General features: G+C 44.1%; 1 protein-coding gene across 1 annotated transcript in view; it reads right to left on the bottom strand.

The window, feature by feature from the left end:
• The window catches only part of gpc3 (glypican 3), a 130,733-nt gene that overhangs the window by 15,867 nt on the left and 101,994 nt on the right, over positions 1-12,872 (bottom strand). Inside the window, exon 7 of the mRNA XM_074647932.1 lies at positions 247-424. Coding sequence (XP_074504033.1) covers positions 247-424 — 178 coding nt within the window. The remainder of the gene's footprint in view (positions 1-246; positions 425-12,872) is intronic.

Genomic DNA, 12,872 nt, shown 5'->3' with positions numbered 1-12,872 from the left:
TGTCAACATGTACAGTAGTCATGTAAACACCTCTCTGCTGTGTGTTTGGACTGTGATCGCTCTGACTCACTGCAGACCAAAGCCGTACATATTCATGCAGTTTTAAAGTAAATAGCTCCAATTTAGTTTGCAGGCTCATAAATGCAATTTAAGGTCATTTTAAATTACCAGTGTGGATGCGGCACCTCATTTGACACCAAACAAGTTGCAGTTAAAGTACATTTTGAGATCCAGTTTGTGTCTAACCTGCAAAGATGCGTAACCGTTTGCGTCTCGGTGGCGGCCCCAGCCCTGACACTCCGGAGCACTCGTCTTCGTCGTCGCAGTCGCCGCTCTCAAATCCCTCTTCCCCCTCGTCGTTCCACCCGTCCGCTCGCGACCGGGCCCTCCAGCGCTTCTCAGATACCGTTACCAGCCGCAGCAACTGTGGGACAAACAGGAAAGAGGTTAAAAAGGTAATGATGTTGAAACGCACCCCGCCCCTCAGCCTCTTCATGAATCATTCTGTGGCCGGAATGTGCCGGTGCATTAACGGTTTAACAAAGCTGTTAAAATAAATAAGGGGTGTCTCTTGATCTGAGCGCGTCCTGTGTGATTAGAACAGTGTGAGGGGAATTCCTGAGAAAAACTCGATGGGATCTAAAAGTGCTGGTATTTACCAAACTCTAATTATATTCACCAGTCAGGAAAACAGTTTCGTTATCGGTGCCAGTTTTGTTATTTTCGTCCAAATGTGATTCACTCAAAGGGTTGTGGCTGTGGCTCCATGTAATTTACTGGTAGGAAAAGAAACAGTGGGGCAAGCAGACTGGTGCGATTGTGTTGTTCCTGGCAAACATCATTGTCTTGAGTGGTTGTCTCAGGGCAACAGGGATACAATAACACCACATAACACACTCAGCCCAAGTGGAGATCGAGATCTAAAATGAGAGATGAAGAAAAAAACTATGTAAATGTTTGTAATATTCTGACCTATTTGATTGAACCAGTTAAGATTTGAAACCTCTTTCTCAAGGGAGACCAGATGGCAGCATAAAAAGATGCAGACAAAATAATATTAAAATAATCAAGCAACAGCTTTAATAATGATAAAAAAACACATAATAATTAGGGCTGTCAAAGTTAACGCAACTTTTAGGTTGTAGCAGGCTCATTTTTAAAGCTAGAGTGAAGATACTGGTATCATATGAAACTATAAAACCTAAGGAATCAATTGGTACCAACCATTGACTAGCTTGTCACGAAGGAGGCTAAATAACGCTCCAAACTAAATATGGGTGAGGAAAAACTGTCATGGCCATTTTCAAAGGGTTCCCTTGACCTCTGACCTCAAGATATGTGAATGAAAATGGGTTCTATGGGTACCCACAAGTCTCCCCTTTACAGACATGCCCACTTTATGATAATCACATGCAGTTTGGGGTAAGTCATAGTCAAGTCAGCACACTGACACACTGACAGCTGTTGTTGCCTGTTGGGCTGCAGTTTGCCATCTTATGATTTGAGCATATTTGTTTATGCTAAATGCAGTACCTGTGAGGGTTTCTGGACAATATTTGTGATTGTTTGGTGTTTTTAATTGATTTCCAGTAATAAATATATACATACATTTGCATAAAACAAGCATGTTTGCCCACTCCCATGTGGATAAGAGTATTAAATACTTGACAAATCTCCCTTTAAGGTACATTTTGAACTGAAAAAAAATGTGCGATTACCGTGTGCTAACTATACACAATCGTGCGATTAATTGCGATTAAATATTTGAATCTATTGACAGCCCTAATAATAATATGAAGCGGGCTAAAAAACATGCAACTGAAGCTCTCAAACAAAGAAATCTGATATTATTCGCAACAGAATCTGATTTCAGTTTGGCCTCTGGGCTGTAAAAGCAGTTGTTGTTCAACTCAGATATTTTCCCACATGGTTTACAGAAGCCCATAATGTGTTTGTGCAAAACATACCAGAAGTGTTTATTGAGAACTGTGGTAAATTAATCGACCCATAAATATTACAGAAATGTCTAAGAGCTGTAAAGCAATTTCGTTAAGTAAGTGGGGAAAGGAGGGGAAATAGAAAACTTATACATTCAAAAACTAAAACTGAGGAGAAATGTCAACATGAAAGACAACTTTCACATACTTTTTTGTCATGTAGCTTTAAAACAACACAGAAATAATAATAAAAAACTATGCTGTCTTGTATCCACGGGTGAAAAACATGTGAGCCTGCTTGGAGACAGCCTCCATGGCCGCTCTCTGACCATCTTTCAGCCTCCACAACATCGCACATGATTGAGAGCCCTGCCAAGGTAACAGATGTGCTAAATTCCAGCCGCCTGCCCTCCGCGCCTCCTTTCATCTCACTGCTCTGCCTCCCTGTTTGTTTTTTATTGATTTCCTTCCTATCTGCATACGTCAGCATGCATTTTTTGTTGTTGTTTTTGGTTGTTTTTGGCTGGCGAAGGGAGAAAATTGAGTTCATATGGGCCTCGTCTCAAGTCAGCTGCGACGTCTGCCTGCCTGAGATCAGACTGTGTTTGTGTGTGTGTGTGTGTGTGTGTTTGTGAGCAGCGGAGGTATAAAAAAACCCAGAGCTAATCACAGAATTACGTCAGTCAGAAGATAAACAACCCCGTTCCTTTTGCCCGCATACACAAAGCAGTCAATCTGGGTTTTACAAGTGACATAAATTCTAAAGTATAGAGACGGAACACACGTCGGCTTGTTGGCTGCCCAACAAACCTCCATTCATTTCTCAACATTGAGGCCATACACGCACGATGACCACAACATTTCTAAAAGCCTGGTCACTTAGACCGAATGATGGACAAACAAGTCACAGACAGGACGGTTGAGGAATATTTTGACTTCTGTTTGAGGCCGGTCGAGCAAAGCGCCACCTGTTGACGGAGCAGAGCCCTCAGGTGTCACATTTAAACATGTCCCAGTAACAAACTCTCCACATGATGTATGGCGGTTTAATGTACTGGACTGTTTTGTTACAGACACAACCGTGTTTGCCTGCATTAGCCAGAGTCCTTCATAGATTTACTGAGGTCCTGAAATTCCTTCTCTTGGTCTGTATCCTGGCAACTCGGTTGGACTTTGGGAGGGGAGGGGCGCCTCGCAAACCAATTAAAAGGCAAACAAACACTTGTAAAGCGGGAAAAGAAAGATGTGGTTCGGGGTATTTTAGAACAAAACCTAAAATAAGGTATGTGGAGTGAGGGGAAAAACACTGAGAGCAACTGTCGTGTCCCTGTTTAGAGCTCGGTCTGTGTGAACACTGCCATGTGTAACTCACCACCTGCCAGCAAACACAGCAAACTCCCCTCAACACGTAAACAGACATGCTGTCCTCTGATTCACTGTATACTGATGTTAGAGAAACAACACTGAACTCTACAGCCAAGCTAGCAGCTCTGTGAGGCTTTACCATGGATGTATAAAGAGATACAGCATCGGAGGTTCACTCTTATGAAAGTTGTTCAGTGGCGCATGAAGCAAAAAGACTTCCGAGTATAAAATTATCCAGATCTTCCGTCGATCTTTCGCATCCATTGGGCCCATAGAGCAGGTGCCATAGTGTTTCCATTAACTCCAGCCCTCGGTCCAGCCCATAGACTGTATATAAGAAGTGGATGTAGTCACCGGACATCACCCATTGGCTTGTGGACTGCCGTTTTGAAGCCTTGAGTTCGGCATTTTGCCCGTCGCCATCTTGGTTTTTGGTCATTGCCATCTTGGTTTTTTTGCAACCAGAAGTGCAACCATTTACAGGCCACCAAAAATGTTCTAATTAACTTTCATGAACAGAAAACACACTGTAAAATGGGGCCACGCCCTAAAGCATACCCTGCTTTATGGTCTATTTGTCTCTAAATGGGACCATAATTTACTAAATGAACATCATGATGTATTGAAGAAGACTTGAAACTAGCGATTGAGACCATAAACTCATGTTTACAATGTTTACTGAGGTAATAAATCAAGTGAGAAGTAGGGTCCTTTTCTCATAGACTTCTATACAATCAGACTTCTTTTTGCAACCAGAGGAGTCGCCCCCTGCTGGCTGTTAGAAAGAATGCAAGTTTAAGGCAATTGGCTTCACTTTTTAGACCGGAGGCTGCCCACTGGTCCAGCCTCGTTCTGGGGCTCATTCACATTAACAGAGGAAGGGAAACAACTCTGGATAATGGCTATTAGTGCATTTTACAACTTTTAGGACCTAATGATTTAAATAAGGTCTATTCAAGTGTTCGTACTGGGAAGTTGATTTACCTAAAAAAAAAATCACTGCTGATTTACAGACATCTCTTTCCCAATGTAAGTCTATGAGGAAAAGTGTTTTTGGCTCTAATGGCATCACATGATGGACATGGAAGTTGTTTGGCCACTATGTTAAAATTAGCTTCAAAGCCCGGCGCTCTTCCTGGGGGCCTGGGCTATACTGCTTTGAGATAAATGCTAACGTCATCATGCTAACATGCTCAGAATGACAATGCTAATATGCTAATGTTTAGTAGGTATAATGTTTACAGTGTTCACCATCTTAGTTTAGCATGTTAGCATGCTAACGTTGACTAATTAGCAATAATACAAAGTACAGCTGAGGCTGACAGGAATGTCATTAGTGTTTTAGGTCATAATCCAAAGTATTGGACAAATTCATATTTTGACCTGATGATGTAGCTAGATAAAAAAAAGTCTGGGGATGCCCAAAGTGACTACAATTCATTTTGAAGGGAACATGAATATCTGTACCAAAGTTCATTGCAATCCATGTGATCAAGCATCAAGGAAAATGTGGTGACCGACCAACTGACCAACGCTGCCAGGAACAAAAACACAACAGGATCTGAGAGGTTTTACATTTTGGAAATAAAATCCAACTTCAAATGCACATGTGACGGAAGTAGGCTCAAGACCAAGATATAAATAACAGCAGATGAACAGCAGATGAAATAACAACAAAAAAGGGTTTTGGTGAATTATAATAAGAATTTGGTTGCATAATCATAGCCGTGGCCTAAATAAGCCATAGTAGCAAGCCGTGCCCTTCTCCACAAGGGGGGGTGAGGGGGTATGAGCATCTGTGGCAAAGCGCTGTGGGTTCTGCCCACTGGCTAACTGCCTGTGCCACGGCTGCGGTAGCGGGGAGGGGTGGGATGTATGTTTGTGTCGAAAGTGATGCTGCACTTTTGGCATGGCTGAGCCACAGCGTGATCCGGCAAGAGCCTCCAGATTTACCACAAGAGGGGGAAACCTCAAGTCGCTCTGGGCTGGAATCTTCTGCAATTAAAAACAAAACCCAAGTAAAAGGAAGCAGGGAGGAAACAAATAAAAGAGACATTTTTTTTTGGAGAAAAGCTCAGCATGTTTTCCATTAGGAGAGGAAACCTGGCGCTCTCACTCTTCCCTCCTCTCTCTTCTGTGTTTCGAGAAGCTGCATCGAGAGCCGGCTTGGACAGGCAGCTGGACACACGGAACATGTAATCAGGATGGCTATAGGCATCCCGCAGGCCGCAGGGTTCACCTCCCCTTAACACAAAAGTGCAAGTCACACCAAGGGAACACGGGCTGGAAAGCTGCGCACAAAGCCTAAACATGTGGCGGATTGCTCAATGCAGGCCAGCCCAGACAGAGACACAGAAACCGCAAGTCTGTCACTGCCTCCCACACATGACATGAACTCCACACAGGGTCACTGTTCGACACGACAGCTGCAACTGGGCCCCCGAGCCCAGCCACTGGTTGACCTGCGGTGATAGAAATCAACCTGCGCTCACTGATCATCAGCTGTGGTCTCTTACATGAGATGGCAGGACGCTCCTGGTTCATATTTAAACATAAATCGCAGAAAAAAGGACAACATCTGAAGATAGGGAAACAAATATCTTGGTATAAACGTCATAACTGTTGAAGTGAATGAGTGACGTTGGGAGTGAAACCGAGAGGGGATGAGTAATGAAGACAGAAAAAAAGCCTCTTCTTGTCAGTGTGTGTGTGATTGGGATCAGGCCCTGTGTTGTGTCCTCCTCTCCACGCACAGGACTTGTCTGGACAAGTTGCTCATGACTCGGCCCAGACGGAATCTGCTGCTCTGAATGTTTCTATCAATGCCTCAACACATCTTGTCTACAAATCTAATCTACAGAACTTAAGGCGTAGGTTCCCAAACAAAGTATTCTTGCCATGCGTTCATAACAAAAGCCATGGTTTCTCTGTCTTATGTTGATGGTTTCCATAATTGCTCTGAGTTGAAGGCTTAAAATGTACACTATCATCACGTACTGTTTTTAGTATAACATAGTGATGACAACTGCTGACCTGATCCTTGGGTTCAAAATCATACAGTATACTAGCTTAAATTGCATTATTACATTTTTTTAAAAGCTGTTAAATGATTAAAATATTTAATCACGATTAATCGAATGATTGTCCATATCGTGATTAATCACAAATTAATTTTTTATCTGTTTAAAATATACCTTAAAGAGATTTTGATCAACTATTTAATACTCTTATCAACATGGGAGTGGTCAAATATGCTTTCTTTATGCAAATGTATGTAAATATTTATTATTGGAAATCAATAAACAACACAAAACAATGACAAATATTGTCCCGAAACCCTCACAGGTACTGCATTTAGCATAAAAAAATATGCTCAAATCATAACATGGCAAACTCGGAATAATGGGCCGTCGGAACAATGGCATGGCACCGAACATAGCTTAGGATTTAGCAACTAAAGAGCCAGATATTTCCCTTAAGAGTTGGTGGAAACCAGACATAAACGGAGAGTGAATCATCAGGTGGCCAGAAGCACGACTGTTTAGTTTAGTAGTTAGTTTGGCCATCATAGCAGGGCACTATTGCTATAACAAAGTAGGGCAAGAAACAAATGTTGAGACAATCTGATTATATTCAAGCTAATTATAGAAAGTAGAGCGGGTCAAAGTTCACCAGGAAGTCTATCTGTAAACGGATGGATGTTTATAACATACAGTTTAGGTAATACCTCGGGGGTTTTGTTTACAACCTGTCTAATCGTCTCCCTGCTTGTGGTTTTTTCCCCGTTAGATTTCCTTTTAGCAATGTTGCCAAATCTCAGTGATTTACTTAGTGAGTACAATCATATCATTCCCAATAGAAAATGTGGCCAAAACTAAGAAAGAGACCCAAATTGTAATAAACTGATGTTATCCTTTAATTTTTATGGTGCTAAAGAAACTGGTTCTCAAGTGAGGGAAGTAATCAGTCTTTTTGCACAGACACGAATTTAAATTTTTTTCATGATGGTCAGCACAAAATCAATTCGTATGTAAGCCACGTAATTGTGAACCGGCACGTACTGTATAAAGAGCGGCGAACGCGTGGAACGCGGATGGGTGGGTCAAAAAACACAGAACTTACGCCCCAGGAGACCTGTTTGAAACCAGAAGTCAAAGTTGATTTATTTGCCATGTAACTTCCATGCTTAAGTTACGACACTTCCAGAGTTATTTTAACCCAAACCACCATTTTTTCCTAAACTTAACTAAGTAGTTTTGTTGCCTAAACCTAACCAAGCCGATCTTTTCCTAAACTTAACTAAGTAGTTTTATTTTGAAAAGACTGGAGCAGAAAGTGACGGTTGAAAGTCGTGCTGAGCGTCACAAAAAAAGGGAAATTTGTGTCTATGTACACAAATCAAATAGATTTAATTTCGTGACTGTTTCACTAACTGCCGTGAGACTGTGTTGAACAGACAAACTTCAGGCATTCAGAGCTCTGGTTGAAAAAATAATAAACTGCTATATTTTACACCGTGGCTCTTTGTGTGTAATTGTGTGCAAGAGCCCCAGTAAAGCTAAAAACATACTGTACAGCAGGTTGTATATTTTTAAATCCTCCTGCCCGGGTCACTGTGTTAGACGAATCAAACACACAACTTTTCAGCACAGACTATTTTTCGTGATAAATGAAGGAAATGGACTTTCCTTACACCTAATCCCCACATGTATACCGAGCTGCTGTGCTTGCATCAATTTTGCAGACGTGCTGTTTGGAGGAGAGAAAAGCAGGACGGTGGGAATGGAGACGGACAGACAAACAGACAGAGGAATGACAGGAGGCACTTTCCACAGAGTGAGTCATGGAAAGCTCCTCGGCACGCCGTCAGGCAGAACGACGTTTCGTACGACAAAGCCATGCCCTGCAGTCCTACCCGCTCTCGTTACTCAACTTTTATTGAATCTGAAATGTAAAGAGGAGGGGGGGACCTCTGCTCTCTTCATTCTTCTCTCTGTGTCTTTCCTTCCCGTCTTGCTTTCCTCTATCTGTCCGCGGTGGAGTATGTCACGCAACGGGAGCCCAGCCTCAGACAGTTAATGCAGACAAGATTAATTTCCTGATGTTAATTCCAGTTCTGGAACAGAAAACACAGAGAAAAAAAAGGAGCTCTCCAGTCGAGTGTTAAACTGGGCGTTTGTCCACTCCACCTTTCTGACTAAGCCCATAAGGCTATTTCCAGATTTCTCTAGTTTGGACTGAAACCGGAATGAATGTTTAGACTTTGTTGGCAGGGGCTTCGTTCCTCTGGTGGCTCATCTTTGAAAGCTATTGAAAACTCTTAAACCCTCTACATGTATTTAAGATAGCAGCAGATGAAATAAACTGTTGCCAGTTCATCCTCTGGAAGAATAAACCATTGTGTTGATTCTCAGTTCAGATCAAGGCAGGGCATGAATACACAGGGTTAAATTCCTTCCTAATATTAAATATATCTGGTATGACAACAATTTTTCAATCTTTTTTTGAGGCTAACTAAATGAAAACCTTGACTTATGTCTGTGAATGTGCCTGATTGTCTGCATGGGGGTTTAATAGTTTAAAAAAAGTCCCATTCCTGCACAGGCCGCTGGCTGCTAAATCAGATTACGCCCCTCAGACAATCTCTTTTTGTCTGCTGCTCGTCTGCTTTACACGTTATCGCAGTGGTTCCCAGAGTCATGTGTTGCTAAGAAACCCTTCGTTTCCACATCAGCAGACTGTCACTGCGTGTCCCATGATCACACCTAGCGGGAGCTGGCGGACGCTCGGTTAGGTAATAGAGGGCGGAGTGGTCCGCGCAGCTGTTCTGCTGCCGGCTAGCTTAGTTTCCTATCTTACAGAAACACAGAGGGCTTGAGAGTACTGGAAAATAGCAAAGCAGGGGTCAGAGGAACTACCCCATACTGACAAGGTATGGGCGTCTAGCAAGATGAAAAGGGCGAGGAACATGTGAGGGAACGATAAAGTCGGGGAGTGCTAACACTTTGACAGGTCCAGAGAGGAGCCTCAACTCTGCTGTGCCCCCCCAGAGCACCGCCGCCCCAAACAAAAGGCAGAGGAGGAACAGAGGAGGTCTCTGACCCTCACAGGGAGACCCTCTGATGACCTAGCAGAGACAGGAAACAGGAAGTGTGACCCCTGACCTCTTTCTGGTGGTGGTGGGGGGGGATCCTAACACGTGACGGTGCCCAGTGACAACAAGCCCAGGATGTGTGGATCAGATCAGAGACCGCGGCAGGAAGACTCAGCTGTTCACGTCTCTGCTCCCTGACAGCTCGACAAAAAGCCCAGCAAAGACGTGTTAGATTGAGAGGATGAAAAGCAACACACTGTTTGTACCTGTGAGTGAGTGTGTGCTGTGGTTCCTGGTTAGTGATGCCGGGCGCCTGGCTTGTGCAGCAGGGTTTTTATAAGCCGGCTGCGTGATAATTACACCCAGTGGGGTGGTAGTGGTTTGGGAGCAAAGGGGCGGAGTGGGTAGAGAGAGGCGACCCCGACTCGGGCCTCAGGGTTGATGGTGGGGGGGGAAGGAGGGGACAGGGAGGGAGGGAGAGGTGGAGGTATGGAGGTAAGGAGGAATGGGTGGCAGTGGTAGAAGGGATGGTTGGGCCTCATTAGCAGGCAGACTAATTGGGAGGAAAAGGGCCCTCACATGCTCTGTCTGACCTCCCAGCCAGCAGGGGAGAAAGCCGCAGTGGGAGAGGGGTGTGTGGAAGTAATGAGGGGGGGGTATCCGATAGTTGGATTCCTAAAGTTAAGGAACCATAACTCCTCTAAACTCCTCAAATCCTAAATATACCATGAAGTCAGAAGTCTCCGGAAAGCGAAAGGATAACATGCGTGTGCGGTGCTCTAACAGGGATGCCGGCTCTGCCTCTGCAAAACGCCCCGCAGCCTCTCAGAGGTTTACACCAGGTGTCACACTTCATTTAAAGAACCCTCATGGCTTATCCCTGCACACAAATATAGCGGCATAACAGCTCTCCTTCCTCCTCCGCTTCCAGGGCAGTCGTACTTCACACACATAAAAACTAGGAAGGAGAGGACGAAAGGCCCTGAGGGGGTGTATTAAATAACGCTTCAAAAACCCTCAGTAAATAACATCAAACACAAGTCAGACTCTTTGACTGGAGCGAGCATAATGGCCAGGTTAGCAAGTGTAAGTTTACAAAACAGCAGGCCCAGTCTGACACCCATGGTGTCTATTAGTCTGATAGTAAGCACGCCCTGTAGGAAAAGGCCACCGCATGCTAGTCCTGTCATGAAGCAGCTTCCATTTTATCTCTACTGTAATTATAACACACACAGCACTGTGTTTATTCATGCATTTATATGCCTTATTTCCCAGCCACTTGTATGTCACAGCTGTGTATGAGCTGCTGCAGTCATATTCCTAACAATGTGTGTACAAGATTAACTGCTGCACAGTAAAAACTGTCCTAGCTTAAGTGTGTGTGTGAGTTATATATATTAAAGATTGTACGGGCACGCACGAGGTGTCGAGCGCACACTGCCCAGAGCTCCGGTGGCTCGGAGGAAGTGAGACTGCGTGATGGAATTTGCGGCGCTCGGGATCTGGTTTATTTTCCACCCTGGATTCCTGTCCTACCTGCAGGATTTTCCCAGGTTCTGGCTTCAATTAGACTGGGAAGCTGTGAGGAGAGGAGGGGGGATCTAGGGGGTTTAGGAGACGAGGAGGGGGGGGCGGCTGGAGGAGGGAAGGGCGACAGAGCTGGAGTCTGTCACACACAACTCAGCACAGCTGGGGAGATGGAAAGAAAGGCGGCGAACAGGGAGATAGAGAGAGGATGATGGAAGTAAAACATGTGAATGAGGTGCCAAAATAAAAGCTTTGGCACGCATTATGAAGATGTTTGTTATTCTTCAAATGACAGAGCAATTTTAAACAGTTCAAGATGAAATAATTACTGAAATGGATTCCTTAAAAAAAACAAAATTCCTCAACAAAGATGTCTTCATATACAGTATATTCCAAATGTATTTCTCCACAGAGGGACATATAGCCAAGAAGAGGCTGTCAGAATAATCCCAGGAGGTCTGACCCTCCAAATGGCAAACTCATCTGACAAATGAGTGGGAAACACTCTGTAATCAAAGACCAATCACATAATTGCTCTATTTTGCCACTAGCTCAACCATCTCCTGCGAGATTAGTTGTTCAGAGGAGAAACCCGATACTCTGGGAAGTTAAACAGATGTTCCGAAAAACAAACTCATCTCCTCAGAACAAGAACACATCACCGAAATAATATGTTCTAATTTAAGAGAGCTGCCTCCACATTGTGTCTGTGTACAAGGTCCAGTTTTTTACAAAATGGGAGCAGCAATGCAGCGTTACAGTGAGGTTCTCATTAAGAAAACAGCGAGACTTGTCAGACTGGCATCGCAGAACATCGTCAACAACGAGCAAAAGCGTGTCTATGTTCGATCTTTATCAGCTTTAACACACTGCATATACAAGGCACGACACTGCACTGGAATTTGTTACACAGTGTAAGCATGCTCAGAAATGTCCACGGCTCCTCGCAGTCCTGAGCTGTTTAAAGATTCCAAGACGAGAAGCAATAACTGAAGGAGAAAGCCATTTCTCTTCATCCATTTATAGTGCACAGTTCACTTTAAACTTGGCTATGGCTCAGTCATGACATCAGCTGCTTTAGGCGTGAGAAAACGTTGTTTTATAAGCTGAGGCGAACGGCTCTGAGATTTTTTTTTTTCTCCTTTCGGTGTTTAGTTTAGCCTCACAGAGGCACAAAGGCAAGGGTCTCCCTGCCAGACTGTCTCTGTATCTGCTGATTCTCTGATCAACACTGACAACGTGAGAAATGACACATTTCCGCTGCATAGCTGCATTTCACAGGGCCATCGTCACGGAGCACTTAGGAGTGGAGGAATGAAACATCGGGGGGATTAAAGTTGGAAGGAAGTGGATTCTTTGGAGGGGTCCCATGTTCCCCTCGCTGTTGGAGAAAGTAGCCCCCTATATTTTATGACATAGTCTCGCATACTGCGGGCTGGGACTGATTCGTGGTTAGAAAGTGGGTCAGTACGAGCTGGAAGAACCATTGATTGTGCTCACGGTTTGAGCCAAAGGCAGAATAATGTTCATTCAAATGGAAAACGTGTGCAGGATAAAAGAGCCTTATAGGACTTGTAAAGACCAGTATGTGGCTGACCCATGTCCTGAATGTGGAGCCGAATGCATATAAAGGACAATAACGTCCACATTCTTCAGTCTCTGGACATACTGTACACGACGCTCAAACACACAGACGACATCATGAGACCGAGACGCTGCCGTTTTTAAATCAGCATGCCACTCTCCTGGTTGACGTCCAGGAACATTACACATACTATCTCACTGTTGGCCTGTCGTCATACACTCCGCGTATAAACAGGGCAGATGAAAGTAATTATCTGTGAGTTGTGGCCTGCTCTCATATCAGATGGTTAATTAGTCCATTTGCTTTTAGCCCTGCACCATCCAGAGCTGGTGGTCTTTCAACTGGCGCGGAGGCGGAGACCTTG

Source organism: Sebastes fasciatus, chromosome 10 (genome assembly GCF_043250625.1).
Source record: "Sebastes fasciatus isolate fSebFas1 chromosome 10, fSebFas1.pri, whole genome shotgun sequence".
NCBI lineage: Eukaryota > Metazoa > Chordata > Actinopteri > Perciformes > Sebastidae > Sebastes > Sebastes fasciatus.
The sequence above is the reverse complement of the archived record's forward strand: the minus strand, read 5'-3'. Positions and strand labels throughout refer to the sequence as shown.